Here is a 15,800-nt window from a genome sequence, read left to right as displayed (position 1 = left end):
TCGTTCTACACAAATAACAACAGCGCCAAATGCCCGAACCGAGTGAATCCATAGCCCTGTAGGACAGACCAGTGCGACGAGAGATCTCACTGTCTGATCTACCGTTGTTATGGACCACACTGCCAAGATAAGTGAATCTTTCCAAGACTTCTATATCCTCACCACATGCTTGGACAGACTGAACTGCTTCATCCAGCAAGCCACCAAATGCCTGGACCTTGGTCTTGGCCTAGGAGACCTTTAATCCTAATGGCTTTGCATTCTCGTTAAATTCCTTGAGGGCACTCAGTAGTATCTCCAGTGGCTCTGCTAGGATAACTCCATCATCAGCAAAGCCAAGGTCAGTAACCCTGAAATTGCCAATTGATACCCTACAGTGACTTCGACTAACAGCCCGGTCCAGCACCCAATTCAAACATGTTTTGAAAAGTGTGGGGGCAAAGGACTCATCCCTCTCATACACCAGAACTTTCTGGGAAGAAGTTGAAAGTTCCCCTCACCCACACTTGACAGCACTCGGTGTTTTTGTACAAGCCAGCAATCAGTCGGATTATCCCTGCGGGGATCCCACATAGTCGCAGGAGTTCCTATAGTACCTCCGAATTTACATAGTCAAACGCCTTGAGATCCACATAGGCTGCTGGCAGACCTTGTCGAAACTCAAGACGGTGTTTCACAAGAACTCGAAGAGCTTGGATATAGTCAACAGTAGACTTCTTAGGCATGAATCCTGATTGCTCAAGCCTCTGAAACTTTAGCAAATGGTCCCGGATACGCATCAGGAGAAAGTGAGGAAGAGTTTTGCCTGGCACACTTAGCACTGTAACAACCCGGTGGTTATTACAGTCAGGCTGGTCTCCTTTCCTTTCCCAGTTAGGGTTGACCAAATCCTTTGTCCAGTCAAGAGGAATGATACCAGTCTGCCAAAAGTCTTCTACTAATGCATGTAGGTGAAACGTGGTTAATAAATTCTTCATTTAACGGACTTCACAAAAATTGCTGGCCTGCATAATGAAGATCAGTATATTGATAATTAAGAACATACAGTATGCATTTATTTGTAACAGCGCCATTCCAAACCCTACGAATTTTGTGCACGATCTATCACTTTTGACACCAACCATACAGTTAGGGGATATTTAGAAACCTTCATTATGATGCCATTTATTTTTTTTATTACCATAGATGATTGTGGTCATGGTACAAAAGAAACCATACTGATGAGGGCTTTTAAGCAATCTCAGTCCCAGAAACCTTCTCTATGTTGAATAAAATAGCTTGTCGGTAGCAAGAATAAAATAAGAACCACCGATAAGAAGACGTTCACTGACCACGTGAAGGTTGTGATAAAAATGCAACTGAGAATGTGTGGACCATGATGTTAAGACTGGGATATGGGAGATGAATGGACCCTTGCCACGACTGATGATTTTGCAAGAGACGAATGGAATGTCTTCGCACTCCTTCCCAACCACTGGCAGTGACTTATGGCATTAGTGTTGCAGAGGTTATGTATGATTATCTCAGACAATGTGGGACGGAGTAAGCATTAGACTAGTAATTCCAACAATGACCCTTACTGACCATATTCGGTAAGGATTTCTCTTTATTTGCAACAACTATTTATGTCCTCTTTTGCTCTAGCTTGCCCTTGAATGATCATTAGTACTTGTGGCGTCATTAATATTTGGTTTTATTCTTTATTAACCCAAGGTCTGCATATTTACTGAAAATTCACATTGTATAACATTCCATGCTTCAGCAATACGTTATGTTTTCTTCACTCCACCTTTCCTTGTGATCATATATTTTGTCAATAAGTGAAAGATTCTTACAAGCTGGATTTGCTATGACATACACTGCCACTGTTCATGCCAATATGCTATTGGAATCTTACTTTCTTCCCAAGATGAAGGACTGATGGTATAGTTACAAATTTTTCTACTTGATTGTGTAATACTTGACTGTGCATACTGTTAAATGAGTTACCGACTTTTATAATATGGATGTATATGCTAATATTTTAATGTATTCATGTAGATGAACATAGCATTTTCAGTTAGGTATAAATATTAATATTTAGTGTCATTTTTTCATAAACGTATCACGAATTTCTGCGGCGTCTGTGTCATAGAAGATATTAACCCGAGTTTTAAGAAATAATATTAACATACAGTACACATTACATATATCAAAACATGTCTTTTCACCAAACAATTACATCATTACTGTGTCTGTATGTACTGTAGTGTCCTCTCACCCAAAATTATTCAGTGTTGTTTGTTACTGGTATATTATTTTTTTATGACAGTAAAAAGTTACGAGCTGTCTGTCTTTATATTTACCTTTTTTTCTATAATATATTTAACATTATATAGCCTTTATTTAAGGCGATTTTATTCAGCATAATTGAGACTAAAAACAGTAAGAACAATTGCCATCACTGTGAAGTGGATAATTTTTCAATTGGAAATATTATAAGTTAAGGTATAGGAAAAGGCGAGAGGTAAACATTCTTATCATATGACTACCTCTTTATGTACTGGAGCAATTAAATTTGTTGGATATTGTGTGGTTGTGTCCAATGAATGCCAGGTGCAAGCTGTCCTCGCCGTATGTCGACATCATAGTTAGGGAATTCTCTAATCGTAAGATACAAATTAAGCAGTGACCAGTATATGGTTAAGGACACTTCCTGGGCAATAGATTTCGAAAAGAAAATCACGCAGGAATCCTTCATTAAGTAATATATCCTTCCCATGTGTTTCTAATAGGTCAGTATAACAAAGGAATGACCATCTCTTATTTTAATGACGATCGCTGTCAGCACCTGTGATATTTTCTGAATAAATTGCCTAAGATTAAGAGTCTGATTCTCAAACCTCTTCAAACGTTGATGTAAAGTTGATGGTATAACTGATATGGAAATTTACACATTTTATATCAGAACTATTCCATACTCAAAGTTAAGCCTCACGTAATGGATTATTTGTTAAAAAGAAATGGGTTCATGTGTATAAAGCAATGATAATGTTTGTATTGTAAGAGTCGGCTTGCACACCCTCTGATATGGCAGGCCGTTCTACTGCATATTTGCATGTCATGTTTTAGAGGTCATAAAAGGCAATTAATCTCTTGGGCTTGTGTACACGTCTTTATCTCACTAAAAAACTGACTTAACCCCATCTTATGCGTCACACGTAGGTAAAGAATGTAGAACAGTTCCTGGAGTGCTAGGTGAGAAACGCATAGAAGCTGTTTTGCAGTGGCTGTCTACTGTATATCAGTAAGAAACTTATTAAATGTTGTCAACAGAACGTGGACAGGGTGGGAACATGTAACTTCATATGAAAGGACACACTACCAGGCACTCTTAGAAGTCACGCCCCCATATGGTTCCAGGCCAGAAAAACTGGTTGGCGCACACGCTACACACCCGACCGCCAAGGCTGATAACTAACATAAATGACCACTATTAGATAATCAAAAAGGGCCCCACTTCCTTGGACCTTTTGCGTGTGCGTGTGTGTGTGTGCGTGGAATGATTATTGCTTCCATGCCGGGAGCCATCTGAATGTGCCTTGCGCATTACGGAGGTTATGCTCTAGGGGATGGATGCATACATTCCATTCTCATATCCTTTGACTAATGCAAGAAAGCCTTTGTTTAATCACGCTTGTTCTAATGCTGTCCACAACAAAGACAGGGCCTATAAAAGGTACCGGAGCCAGTCCACCCCTGAATCACAACTTTTAAATGTTTCTGCCCGGAATCGTGCTAAGTCTGTTCTTCGTTCTGCTAAAAATAATTTCATCTGTACTAAATGCTTTCAACTCTCCAACGAAGTCTTCCTGCTCCTTCTGGCAGCTTGCCAAAAACCTTTCTAACAACATTACCTCATCATCCTTCCCTCCTCTTTTCTACTCTAAATGGCTCTGTAGCTATTTCTTCTACTGATAAAGCAGATCTCTTTCTTTCAGACTTTCTCCTCCAACTCCACCTTTGACGATTCCGGTGCTGGTTCTCCATCACTTCCCCGCCTCTGACTTCCTCATGGCTGACATTAAAATTTCTTCACCTGATGTCTTTTCTCCCATCACAAGCCTCAGTACTAATAAGGCATATGGGCCTAATGTGATCCGTCCTGTTGTTCTCAAGAACTGTGCTTCTGTGCTCACACCCTGCCTAGGCAAACTTTGTCTATCAACTTGTACCTTTCCTTCTTGCTGGAAGTTTGCTCACATTCAGCCAGTCCCAAAGAAGGGTGACCATTCCCAACCCTCTAACTATCGTCCAATTTCTTTAACATCCTGTATGTCAAAAGTTTTCGTGTCAATTCGTAACAGAAAAATTTTAAAGCATCTTTCCTATCACGACCTCCTTTCTGATCGTCAGCATGGTTCTGTCAGGGACGCTCCACTGGCGATCTTCTCACCTACCTTTCAGACTCCTGGTCATCCTCCTTTAGGGACTTTGGTGAAAGCTTTGTTTTTGACATTTCAAAGGCTTTCGATCGAGTCTGGCATAAATCTTTATTTTCCAAACTGCCCTCCTACGGTTTCTATCCTTCTATCTGTGCCTTCATCTCTAGCTTCCTTTCTGGTCGTTCTATAGCCGCTGTTGTAGACGGCCATCATTTTTCTCCTAGATCTATTAACAGTGGTGTTCCTCAGGGCTCTGTCCTATCACCAACTCTCTTCCTTTTATTCATCAATGACCTCCTAAGCTGTACATCTAACCCTATCCACTCATACGCTGATGACTCCACCCTTCACCTTTCCACTCGGTTCCTGCAACGTCCATCTCAGCAGTTACTTCAACAAACAAGGGATGAGGCTCTGGCACACCTAATGTCTGACTTGGATCGTATCTCTGACTGGGGTAAAAATAATCTTGTTGTGTTTAATGCATCAAAGACTCAGTTTTTGCACCTATCAACCCGACAAGATCTTCCACAGGTATACCCACTAAGATTTAATAACATTCAGCTTAATCCTCCATCATCCTTGAACATGCTTGGGGTTTCATTTACTCGGGACTTATCTTGGAAAGATCATATTGCATCTCTTGTAAAATCTGCTTCCAAGAGATTAGGTGTGCTAAGCCGACACCATTCCTTCATTACCCCTGCACAATTGTTGACTCTATACAGGGGTTTTATCCGCCCCTGTGTGGAGTACAACTCTTATGCGTGGGGAGGCTGCCCACATACAGCTCTTCTCAATAGGGTGGAGTCAAAGGCTTTTCATCTCATCAACTGTCCTCCTCTTACTGACTCCCTTCAACCTCTGTCTCTTCGCCGCATTGTTGCATCTTTATCTCTTTATATTGCAGCTTCAATGGTCACTGCTCCTCTGAACTGTGTGCATGCATTCCTCAACCTCTACGATGGGCGCGTAGCACCCGCTAGCAGGAAACTCTCAACCCTTTTCTGTCCAACTCTCTAATTCACGAGTCCTTCATTTATTTACAGGTCAACTCTGGAACTGTCTCCATCTGTCTGTACTTCCTGCTTCCTATGATCTCCAGTCTTTCAAACGCAGCATGTCCAGGCATCTCGAAATGATCGGATCTTGAATTTGGCACTCTCTTGTATTTTGTTTTTCTCTTGGAAGGAACAATATTGCAGGCTCACAGCCTTTGGTTCCTTCTTCCTCACATTAAAAAAAAATGGACTAATGCATACGTGTGTGCATTTATACGAGTAGGTATATGTGCACGTATGGGCATTCATAGGCAACCTACTTGGCCTGTTGCCACAAAATCTAGGACGTACATCACACTGAACCCTATTTCAAAATATGTCTTTGCGCAACAATGGCAAAATAAATATAAGCTAGAAAACTGAAATGTGGTAGACGTCTGACCATGATAAAGGGTGATATGGCACTATCACGTCCCTTCATTCACGCCCATACTCATAGGTAGGTCTTGAACTCTTTCAACTACCTAGACTTTTTTTGGGGGGAGGGGAGGGGAAGGAGTAATTCAGACTGACATAAATTCACTCCCTGAGTTCATGGTGTCGGGATCACATACCGGGACGAGAGCAGACTCTACCTTTATTGACAAACATCTCGACTACTGTGATACACATGTAGCAAAAACCCATTTGAGACATATTGGTGGAGAGGAACATAATCTGTGTATTGCTAGTGCTGAAATGGGTATTGGGAGGAGTGAGAAGAGGGTTACTAACAACAACATGTGTAACAGTGATGGTTAGATACAATTCACTTCAATACTTCTTGTATTCCATGATCAAGATGGCGCCTACAGTGAACCAAAACCGATATTTGAAAGATCAGAGGCTGCACAGTATTAAATATCACACGAAACCATGACAGTAATGTATCTTTAAACTCTGATGTAGCCCGTAAGTTCACTAGAGTAAAATTAAATATTTCACCCTAAACATACCACAGACTATGAAACCAAATAATGTTGCGGTAATAAAAGCAGGCCGTGACACGTAATGAGTCAGGAGATGAGTATAATGTTGTCAGTGAAATTAGCAAGCACACCTAGCCAACTGGGTGTATTATTTTTTAACCTTGGTGTGATTAGTATATTAGTTGTACTGTATTAGCATTTGCTTTGCTTTTATTCAGTTCATGCAATGTGACTTTATTAAATCGAATTCAGATCCATAAACCATGGTAATGGAGATCACAGTTATGTTTATTTATCTTTCCAAAACATATTATACTATAATTATGTCAATATGGAGCCACTACTACATCATACTTGCATAGTGTGCCTAAAAATGATAATCATGATGCATCCTGCCTATAAATTTTCGTAAGGTCTAGGTATGTTTTTTTTTTTTAATAGCTGAAGATAGTAGGATGCAGGTTAATACAAATATATTCCTGAGATATGTTCTACCACAGCAGCTCCCAGTTGGTAGTGTCACCCTGAATTACGATACGTACAGTCACAGATTACAGGATGAAATATTATCATTACTGATGGAGTAAGTTTACAACGTTCATTAAGAGGATATGGAATTCACAAGGAAATGCTTGGTCAGTACGTTCAGTATGAAAAAAAAGGTGCAACTGCATTTTTTCTCTAAATTTTGTTACCTTTATACGGAATAAGTCTTCACTGCTTCCAGTATAATGTTATCATTATATTAACAAATCAAAGCAAAATCATGAGTATTTTCACACTCGTCAAAGTTGCATTAGTCGACCAGGAAATGAAAACATATCGGGAACTGGAGTTCACTTATACATAAGAGCTCAGATTATCACCGCAATCACCTGAAGCAGTAAGACCTGCAGTGTTACCATACCAAGCACAAAGGAGATGGCAGGTGAGGTATCGCTTGTTTTATGAGTGACCATACTAACGCTCGCTCGCTCGACAAGCACTTACAGAGCGCACTTTACTGGTTAGGGTTACATAGTTTTCAGATAGCACCTACTAGTAGTGGTGATGGTGGTGGTGTGGTGAAAGTGGTTGTATCCGTGAAGCAGAGGTAGTACTGATGTAGGTAACTGTGGTTTTGCAGAAAATGGTCATTATAATAGGGGTGGTGGTGAAATTGGTAATGATAATTCAATAATTTTTGTTTTAGTGTCGATAATGATAGCGATGATATCGATGCTGATGATAATGGCAATGATGATAACTGTAGCAGTATGTTATTGGTATAGTCCCCAAAGATTTCCGGCCGTCTCTTGGTACCTAATTTGACCAAGATGAACATTTGTCACTTAGGCCAGTAATATTCAGCTAATGCATGTGTTCTGGCACTACAGAAAATATTTAACAAACCTAGCCCTAACATTAAAGTATTACAAAAGTCTGTTGAACAGATATCCTCTGATGATTTAAAAATCATCAGAAAAAGCAAGACACCCGTTAGCAAAAATGAAACGCGTTTCAATACACAATTGCAATATATCACTTCCAAATGACTAGCTCAGCGCTAGGTACAGTAAGTCATTACAGAATCTAGAGGAAAGATTTCAAGACTTATCTCACAGACCTACCTTCTTCTCTCTCTCTCTCTCTCTCTTATGGCGGAAACAAATAATTTTTCATATAAACATTAACCACGGTAATCTCAATTACACTGTGATCTTCATAAAGGCAGATATTCATACGAGCGATACAGATTGAAGGATTAATCAGAAACCTTTTTTCTTGTATCTTTAGGATAATTGATGGGATTCAAATGAAACCCATAAAGAATAAAGCATGAAATAAAGTGCAACAAACCACACTGGAAAAACCAATGCATGCGCATGCAGAGGCCTACCTGAATAACAGCAACGCTTTTGGCAATTACTGGTTCCCTAATATGCAATGTTGCTATGACCTGCCCATAACAGAAACGTTTATTAACATTAAGTTTTGATGATCTTGACAATTTTTTTTTTTTATCATCAAGGTCTCGAACACGGAAGAGCTAACTTGCTGTACCCTACCGGTATTAGCTCTGGTAATTTTTCCTATGCATCGTAGACATACAACGTGATCTATAGCCTACAAAACGTTCTACTTCCACTCACCCTGGTGATGTCTTTTGTGTTGCAGGGAAAGGATCGGATTAGGCTATCATGCATCATGTATTAATCTGCTGCTTTCAGTGGTACACCTATTCCAACACGGGCTATGACGTAGCAGACTGCAAGTAAATATTACGAATACCTCTTAGTAGCACATATTTATTGTCCTGCCACCCATTATTCTCTTGGGTAAACATATTTCAGGGAAAGAAAAGCATAAACCGTTATGATAGGTTAATAAAGATTGGAATGACGAGTTATTTTTCTCTATATGTGCTTGGGCTAGTTTTGGGCTACTTCACGCGTGTGACTGGGCTGGAGCACACCCTATCGACCTGGCAACCCTGTCTAAAGCTGGGCAGCATGCTCAGTCTTGGTGTAGCTGTTTCAGGTAGGGTGCGACGCTCCCCGTGTTTCTTATACTACCCCAGGGAATGTTTCAGTACAGGCTACTAGCTGAAATACATTCCCTGATGTTATAGAACTCTTAGCCTGGGTTCAACCAAACCTGTTAACTTACACCGCTATAGCTTATTATTTTTTTTTTCCTTTAAGTGAAGTTGGAATTCGTAAATAAAATGGAACATTAAGTGGTACCAGGACAAGACTTTTATATCCTGATTTCATTGTATTAACTGAAAGAAATTCATATTAGAAATCTGACGTTAATTACCAGTAAATGACACCAACTCACCAGGATACATAGAACTTTCAGTGCGGCGACATCTATATGCCTAGTCACTATGAAAGGTGTCTTAAGATAAGAATAAATTAATCGGACGATAGGAAGAATGTGGAAAATATATATTCATAAATTATAATGAAGCTCAATCGAAGAGCAAGGGTTATTTAATGTTTCTAGCCCTTGAATAAAATCGTTTGGAGGAAACGTAAGTAAAAGTGCGTCATTTTGGTTGCAAAGGATACATTTTGTCTTACCACCAAAAAATTTCAGTTGGATTTGGAATGACCTTTCAGTGTGATGTATTTATAGTAAATCCTCGTTTACCTGTTCAGTGGCATTTTGAAAATGTATTCTGACCAACTCCATGGTGATTTTATTTTGCCTGAAATAGACATCTCAGTACAGGAGTTACTGTACATACAGTAAGTTAATCATAACTTTAACTGAAACAACCATAACTGAATCTATCATATCGGTTTGATTTCCTTTCTTTGTACCATTACAGGTAACAAGTTAAGTGTGAGGAATAATAAATGTTATCGCATCTGAATCTTGTGATGTCATATTTACTCTATTACGAGCGAGCGAGTGAAGCAAGCGAGCGATGTTTACTGTAAATTAAGTTTGGAAATGAGCGGCCCGGCCCAACCCGACCATCACACAGAGCAGAAGCTAATAACTTTACTCCTGTGTGAAGTAGAGTTGAAATTCTTTCTGCATGTGATACATTCATGCAATAAATTTTATCATTTAAAAACTCACCCATAAATGTGTAGAGACCCATTGGAATCTCGAGTTTTCTAAGGGAGTGTTCGGCTCTAATCGGTGAACGCCTCAGTTAAGAATTCAATTTAAAAAGATTTTCCACCATAACACTTTTTCCCATCAACTGTAGCAACTGAATGTCGGAGATGCCGCCTACAATTATATATCAGAGGGAAATTGCGGTAACGTGGCGCTCTCTCTCTCTTTTTTTTTTTTTTTTTTAATGTTTCCGACTTTGGGCATAGGCTTCATAGTCTGCTATCAAGGCCCAATAGTCCTCCTACATGCCATTCACCTCTTCCATGTCACCACTTCGGCGCTAACACCCACCGTCCATATTGAATACATGCTAGGGCTGTCTCATACAGGACTGGTATAGTGGTATTAGCGGGGATATTTTTACATGTCGGCGAGTCTTCTGGTAGATCGGTAAAGTCCGATTTAGTGAAACTCAGATCCTTAAACTGTTCCCTGCCCCAGCGGGGATTTGAACCTGAGTCCGGCAGGACTGCAGGCCACCTCTCTACCGACTTGGCCACCGCCTCGTCACGCGCTCACAAAGTGCATATTACTGGTTCTTGCTATCTCTAGGCGTGGTAGTTAGCTATGGAGACATTTTTCGAAGTAGCAGGGTTAGGTGGAGCTTACTCTATTCTCATCAGTCCCAGACGATTTCCCTAAATTTAAAGGAAAATCGATATAAGGTCACAGGAACAGAATAAGAGTGCGTCTTCGCCTAGATAGGATAAAAACATAACCAACTTATCAGAAGAACATGGAGTCAAGTGAGAGTTAAGAAGAAAATATATTTTTATTGCTTCATATCAACTCATTTACAATACTGGAAAGCGCTCCATGAGTGCATACCTCCCTCAATGCTATTGCCATTAAAAAAGATCCGGATCTGGATCCGTGGATATAAGGTCAGCATTTGCCCTAAATTTAAATCATTTCTTTCTTGGTCCGTGACCCACTTTTCCATTCTCATTGAAATTCATTGAGAACTTTTGGAGATATTGTGCGGGATACTACGGATCCGGATCTGGATCCTCCCCTAAATTTAAACATTTCTTTCTTGGTCCATGGCCAACCTTTCCACAAAATTTCATTGAAATTCATTGAAAACTTTGGGAGATATTGTGCAGGATATTCCCGGATCCGGATCCGACCTAAAATTAAATTTCTTCATTGGTCCATGGCCAATCCTTCCACAAAATTTCATCAAAATCCTTTCAGAACTTTTTCAGTAATCCTGCCAGTAGACAAACAGACGAACAAACCGACGGGGGGTTATGTATAATCTCCTTGGCGGAAGTAACTATACACATACTCTGTAATGGAATAGGATACTAGGTGCGTGTTAACACGCAAAGGGTGCAACGACAAAGTTTCTTATAATCCTGGCCGTATACGTCAAGTCCACTATTATGCGATGATCTCATGTTTTATAGCCACTCTGTTAAACAATGTGATCGTTTAACCAGGATGTGTTAAGCTGCAATATATTCTTCTGGCAAGTAAAATATTAATGTGCATTTCTTGGGATTCAACCCTACTTCCCTACCTACTTACTTTCCTACCACCTTTAATTCCCTGCCTAGCTACTCCTTTTCAACATCCCTTTCTACTTCCACAACTATTTACCTACCAAACCGACTCGCTACCTGCCTGCCTACAGCTCTACGAACCTCCCTGTCGACTTAACACCATTCCTGCATACCTATCAATGCCCACAAACCTCCATGCCCTCTTCACCTACGTACTCCCCTGCCTTCCTCCCTACCTACCTCCCTGCCCACCTACATACCTATCTCCCTACCTACCTACCCACCACTCGGACAACTTTGGTACTTTTTCTCATCATCCCAACCTAACCCTTTGCTTAGCTCCTTCCATGCTTACCTACCCACCTGCCCACCTACCTCCCTACCAGTTTCTCTATCTACCAACCTGCTTATCTACCTACCCCTCAGCTTGTCTTCCTGAATACCTGCTTTCATTCATATGTCTCCCTGCCTGTCTTCCTCCCCTGGCTACTTTGCAATGTACGGTATTTCTCTGTCTATTTGCATCCCTGTGTCTCATCCTGGAACATTTCCTACCTTCCTGCTCAACATACACACACACACACACACACACACACACACACACACACACACACACACACACACACACACACACACACACGTTCCGTAATGTCCTTGATCATTAAATTATTCCATCGCTCATTTCCATGCGTCTTCTTCTCGCCTCTCGGATTAAAACAATTTTAATGATACTCTGGTAATATGTTTCTCATATATATATATATATATATATATATATATATATATATATATATATATATATATGAAGAATAATTCACAAATACTTGTGGTATATGATATGAGGCGTAATCTCGCCAAGAAAAGTGAAGTACCGAATCTCATCTGTTGTTTCAAGACTCGGGTAATACAAGAGTTAGAGGTGAGAGAGAAGCTGATACAGCCCACCAATACCATCTCTCAGATGCGTAGTAGTGTGTAAATATTGAAGTAATTTAACACTGTTCTTTTTTTTACCATAAAAGTAAGAAAACGTACAAACATGAGTAAATAAAGAAAAGTGCCTGGATTTACACACTAAATTACGCATATAAATATAATTATAACATTAGATCACATATTGTGGATATTTACAGTGTCAAAGCCAAACGATAATATTACACTGTATCAGAATTCATTCACCAGTTGGCATCTGAGAGATGGTATTGAAGTGCTATGTATGCTTCTTTCCCACCTCTCACTCTTTACATACCATGAAGATGCACTGAATCAGTAAACAAAAACTCGGCATTTCACTTTTTCTTAGCGAGATTATGCGTCCTGTATATCTATCCATCTATCTGTGTGTGTGTGTGTGTGTGTGTGTGTGTGTGTGTGTGTGTGTGTGTGTTGCTACCGTGAAGCATAAGTATTCCTTTGGGAGAAATATCAGATGAACATAATATTGTATAATCTCCTGATATATGTTTTGTGAATTGTCATACCGATAAAGTCACAGTGCTATAAGTTTACGTGGTGTGTTATTGTTTTTGTGAAATTTTACTTCGTAAAATGGAAACACAAAGTGACATCTGAAGCGGATTCTTACCTGCACTGACAGAAATGAAAGGTAGTGGGTGAAATTACACACTTGTAAATGAATTACCTGCTACCTCATCCAATGATTTTCTTCAAACCTTTTAATTTATGACTGCAATAGCCTTCCAAAGCCACAGTAAAATGTTCGAGTACAAAGCAGCTTAGAAAAAAGGCTAAAATCCAGAAATGTTTCACTATAATGAGAGTTACGTCAGCCATCGGAGTTGGACGAAGGTTATGAAATCACTTGTCTGTCAGTTTATGTACAAGATATCTCTCTCAATTGTTGTCGGATTTCAGGGAAGTGTGGTTTATAGGTAGACAGTAGTCAAGAAGAGTTAATTACAGTAGACTGTGAGTTGGACCTGGTTCTTGTGGCTTTTTTTTTTTCCTGCCAATTGTATACACTTCTCATATAATGCACCTTGGCAGATTTAGACCGTTCAATTTACCAACTAAAAAAAATTTATTCGTCTGGCAGGTAACTGTAGTATTGCGTCCCCATCCCACAATGCCATAGGCTCCAACAGCAGTAGTTCAGTATAGGAAGGACGTTGCCCACTGAGTTGTTCTTCCTATGGACAATCCTACTGTGAATAACAAGATCGGCTAAGGCGTGGTAAATAAACACTGGTTTCTTAAGTTAGCTGTCTGAATATTCCAAATAATTGCACTTAATGCTTGCCACTTTCACTTCACTGTTTTCACAAGTACCAGAGCTATACAATCTGCACTGACACATAACTAAACATCAAACTGAACTCAATTAAAACGGACTCCCCTAGGCTCTTCCACCTCCTTATATGGCCTTACATTACATCTGAAGCATCTATTTTACTCTTGCACCTACAGTTACCGACTCAGAGACATCCAAAACATGCCAGAGCTTTCTTACACTGCATACCACTCTAAATTATTTACCATACAACGAGAGATAATATTACAAAATTTAACAATCACAGAAATGAAAGATTATAGAGAAAAAGAACACAAAAATTAATTTACAATTTACCAAATAACTCCACTCACAATAGCAGGCTAACTGGCAACTCTTACACAGCTGAAAAATATGAGAAACACTGAGAACCATCAACTGCTTCCTAACTAGCAAATCTCGCTTCTCATCACTGCCCCCTCCCTTGTCCTTTGTTGTCCCAACAAAACTACACAATGTATACAGACATAACCCTTAAACGAATCTAAACATATAATTATACAAAAAATAATCCTTCAATTTATCATGTCTTCTTCTATGCTTCTTCAGTCGAAGTCCCTGCTCCTCCACACAGCCGTCTCCTCCTGGGATGTCTTGGTCCAATTACTGATTCATTTCTTCTCTCGGAAAACTGTTACCATCCTCTTGTACGTCAGCTCCTTGATCCTCTTCAACATTCTCGGCAGCAGGAGAACCTGATTCCTGAGATGTTCCAGCTGTAATGTCTTGGCCCATGGTACTGCCACAGATGATTCACGTGTACCACCTAATGGAGAGACTTCCTGCCTCCCCGAATCTGGAACATTTCATCTGACAGGTGGTCCAGCACAGTGCAAGGCCTGTTCCACAGGCTGTGCAGCTCCAGTGACTGCTCCTTCTTCCGCTGATGATTGTATAACCAAACTTTTCCACCATCCAGGAAGCTCACCTCACTTGCCTTGGCATCATTCCTGCACTTCATCACTTCGCCCCAAAACTTTAGAGCTTCTCACACTTGGTGATGTACCTCATCCAGCCTTTCCTGAATGTGCTTTGCATAGCTGGAGGTGTCTGTAGGAAGCTCTTCACCAGGACGTCTTCTCATTCACAGTCACAGAAATGAAAGATTATAGAGAAAAAGAACACAAAAATTAATTTACAATTTACCAAATAACTCCACTAACAATAGCAGGCTAACTGGCGACTCTGACACATAGCTGAAAAATATGAGAAACACTGAGAACCATCAACTGCTTCCTAACTAGCAAATCTCGCATCTCAACACTACCCCCTCCCTTGTCCTTTGTTGTCCCAACAAAACTACACAATGTATACAGACATAACCCTTAAACGAAACTAAACATATAATTATACACAAAATAATCCTTCAATTTATCATGTCTTCTTCTATGCGTCTTCAGACGAAGTCCCTGCTCCTCCACACAGCCGTCTCCTCCTGGGATGTCTTGGTCCAATTGCTGATTCATTTCTTCTCTCGGGAAACTGTCACCATCCTCTTGTACGTCAGCTCCTTGATCCTCTTCAACATTCTTGGCAGCAGGAGAACCTGATTCCTGAGATGTTCCAGCTGTAATGTCTTGGCCCATGGTACTGTCACAGATGATTCACGTGTACCACCCAATGGAGAGACTTCCTGCCTCCCCGAATCTGGAACATTTCATCTGATAGGTGGTCCAGCACAGTGCAAGGCCTGTTCCACAGGCTGTGCAGCTCCAGTGACTGCTCCTTCTTCCGCTGATGATTGTATAACCAAACTTTTCCACCATCCAGGAAGCTCACCTCACTTGCCTTGGCATCATTCCTGCACTTCATCACTTCGCCCCAAAACTTTAGAGCTTCTCACACTTGGTGATGTACCTCATCCAGCCTTTCCTGAATGTGCTTTGCATAGCTGGAGGTGTCTGTAGGAAGCTCTTCACCAGGACGTTTTCACATTCACAAGTCAAAAGGTAAACGTAACTCGTGGCCCAGCATCAGTTTTGCAGGGGTGT

General features: G+C 40.3%; 1 protein-coding gene across 1 annotated transcript; it reads right to left on the bottom strand.

Moving 5' to 3' along the window:
* Window positions 1-229: 229 nt before the first annotated feature.
* Window positions 230-14,544, bottom strand: LOC145399734 (uncharacterized). Its single transcript, XM_080272281.1, has 3 exons — window positions 14,448-14,544; window positions 597-820; window positions 230-472 (listed from the first exon to the last, which is right to left on the bottom strand). The coding sequence occupies exons 1-3, from the start codon at window positions 14,542-14,544 to the stop codon at window positions 230-232; spliced, it is 564 nt and encodes a 187-aa protein (XP_080128407.1).
* Window positions 14,545-15,800: the final 1,256 nt, after the last annotated feature.

Source organism: Coenobita brevimanus, chromosome 50 (genome assembly GCF_032717465.1).
Source record: "Coenobita brevimanus isolate Jiangsu-jjx chromosome 50, ASM3271746v2, whole genome shotgun sequence".
Lineage (NCBI taxonomy): Eukaryota > Metazoa > Arthropoda > Malacostraca > Decapoda > Coenobitidae > Coenobita > Coenobita brevimanus.
The sequence above is the reverse complement of the archived record's forward strand: the minus strand, read 5'-3'. Positions and strand labels throughout refer to the sequence as shown.

Coding starts and splice junctions, on each gene's coding strand:
- LOC145399734 (XM_080272281.1), bottom strand. CDS start 14,544: ATGGGCCAAGACATTACAGCTGGAACATCTCAGGAATCAGGTTCTCCT. Junction 821..14,447: donor AGCTGACGTACAAGAGGATG/GTAACAGTTTTC, acceptor GGGTTGTTACAG/TGCTAAGTGTGCCAGGCAAA. Junction 473..596: donor TTGACTATGTAAATTCGGAG/GTACTATAGGAA, acceptor ACTTCTTCCCAG/AAAGTTCTGGTGTATGAGAG.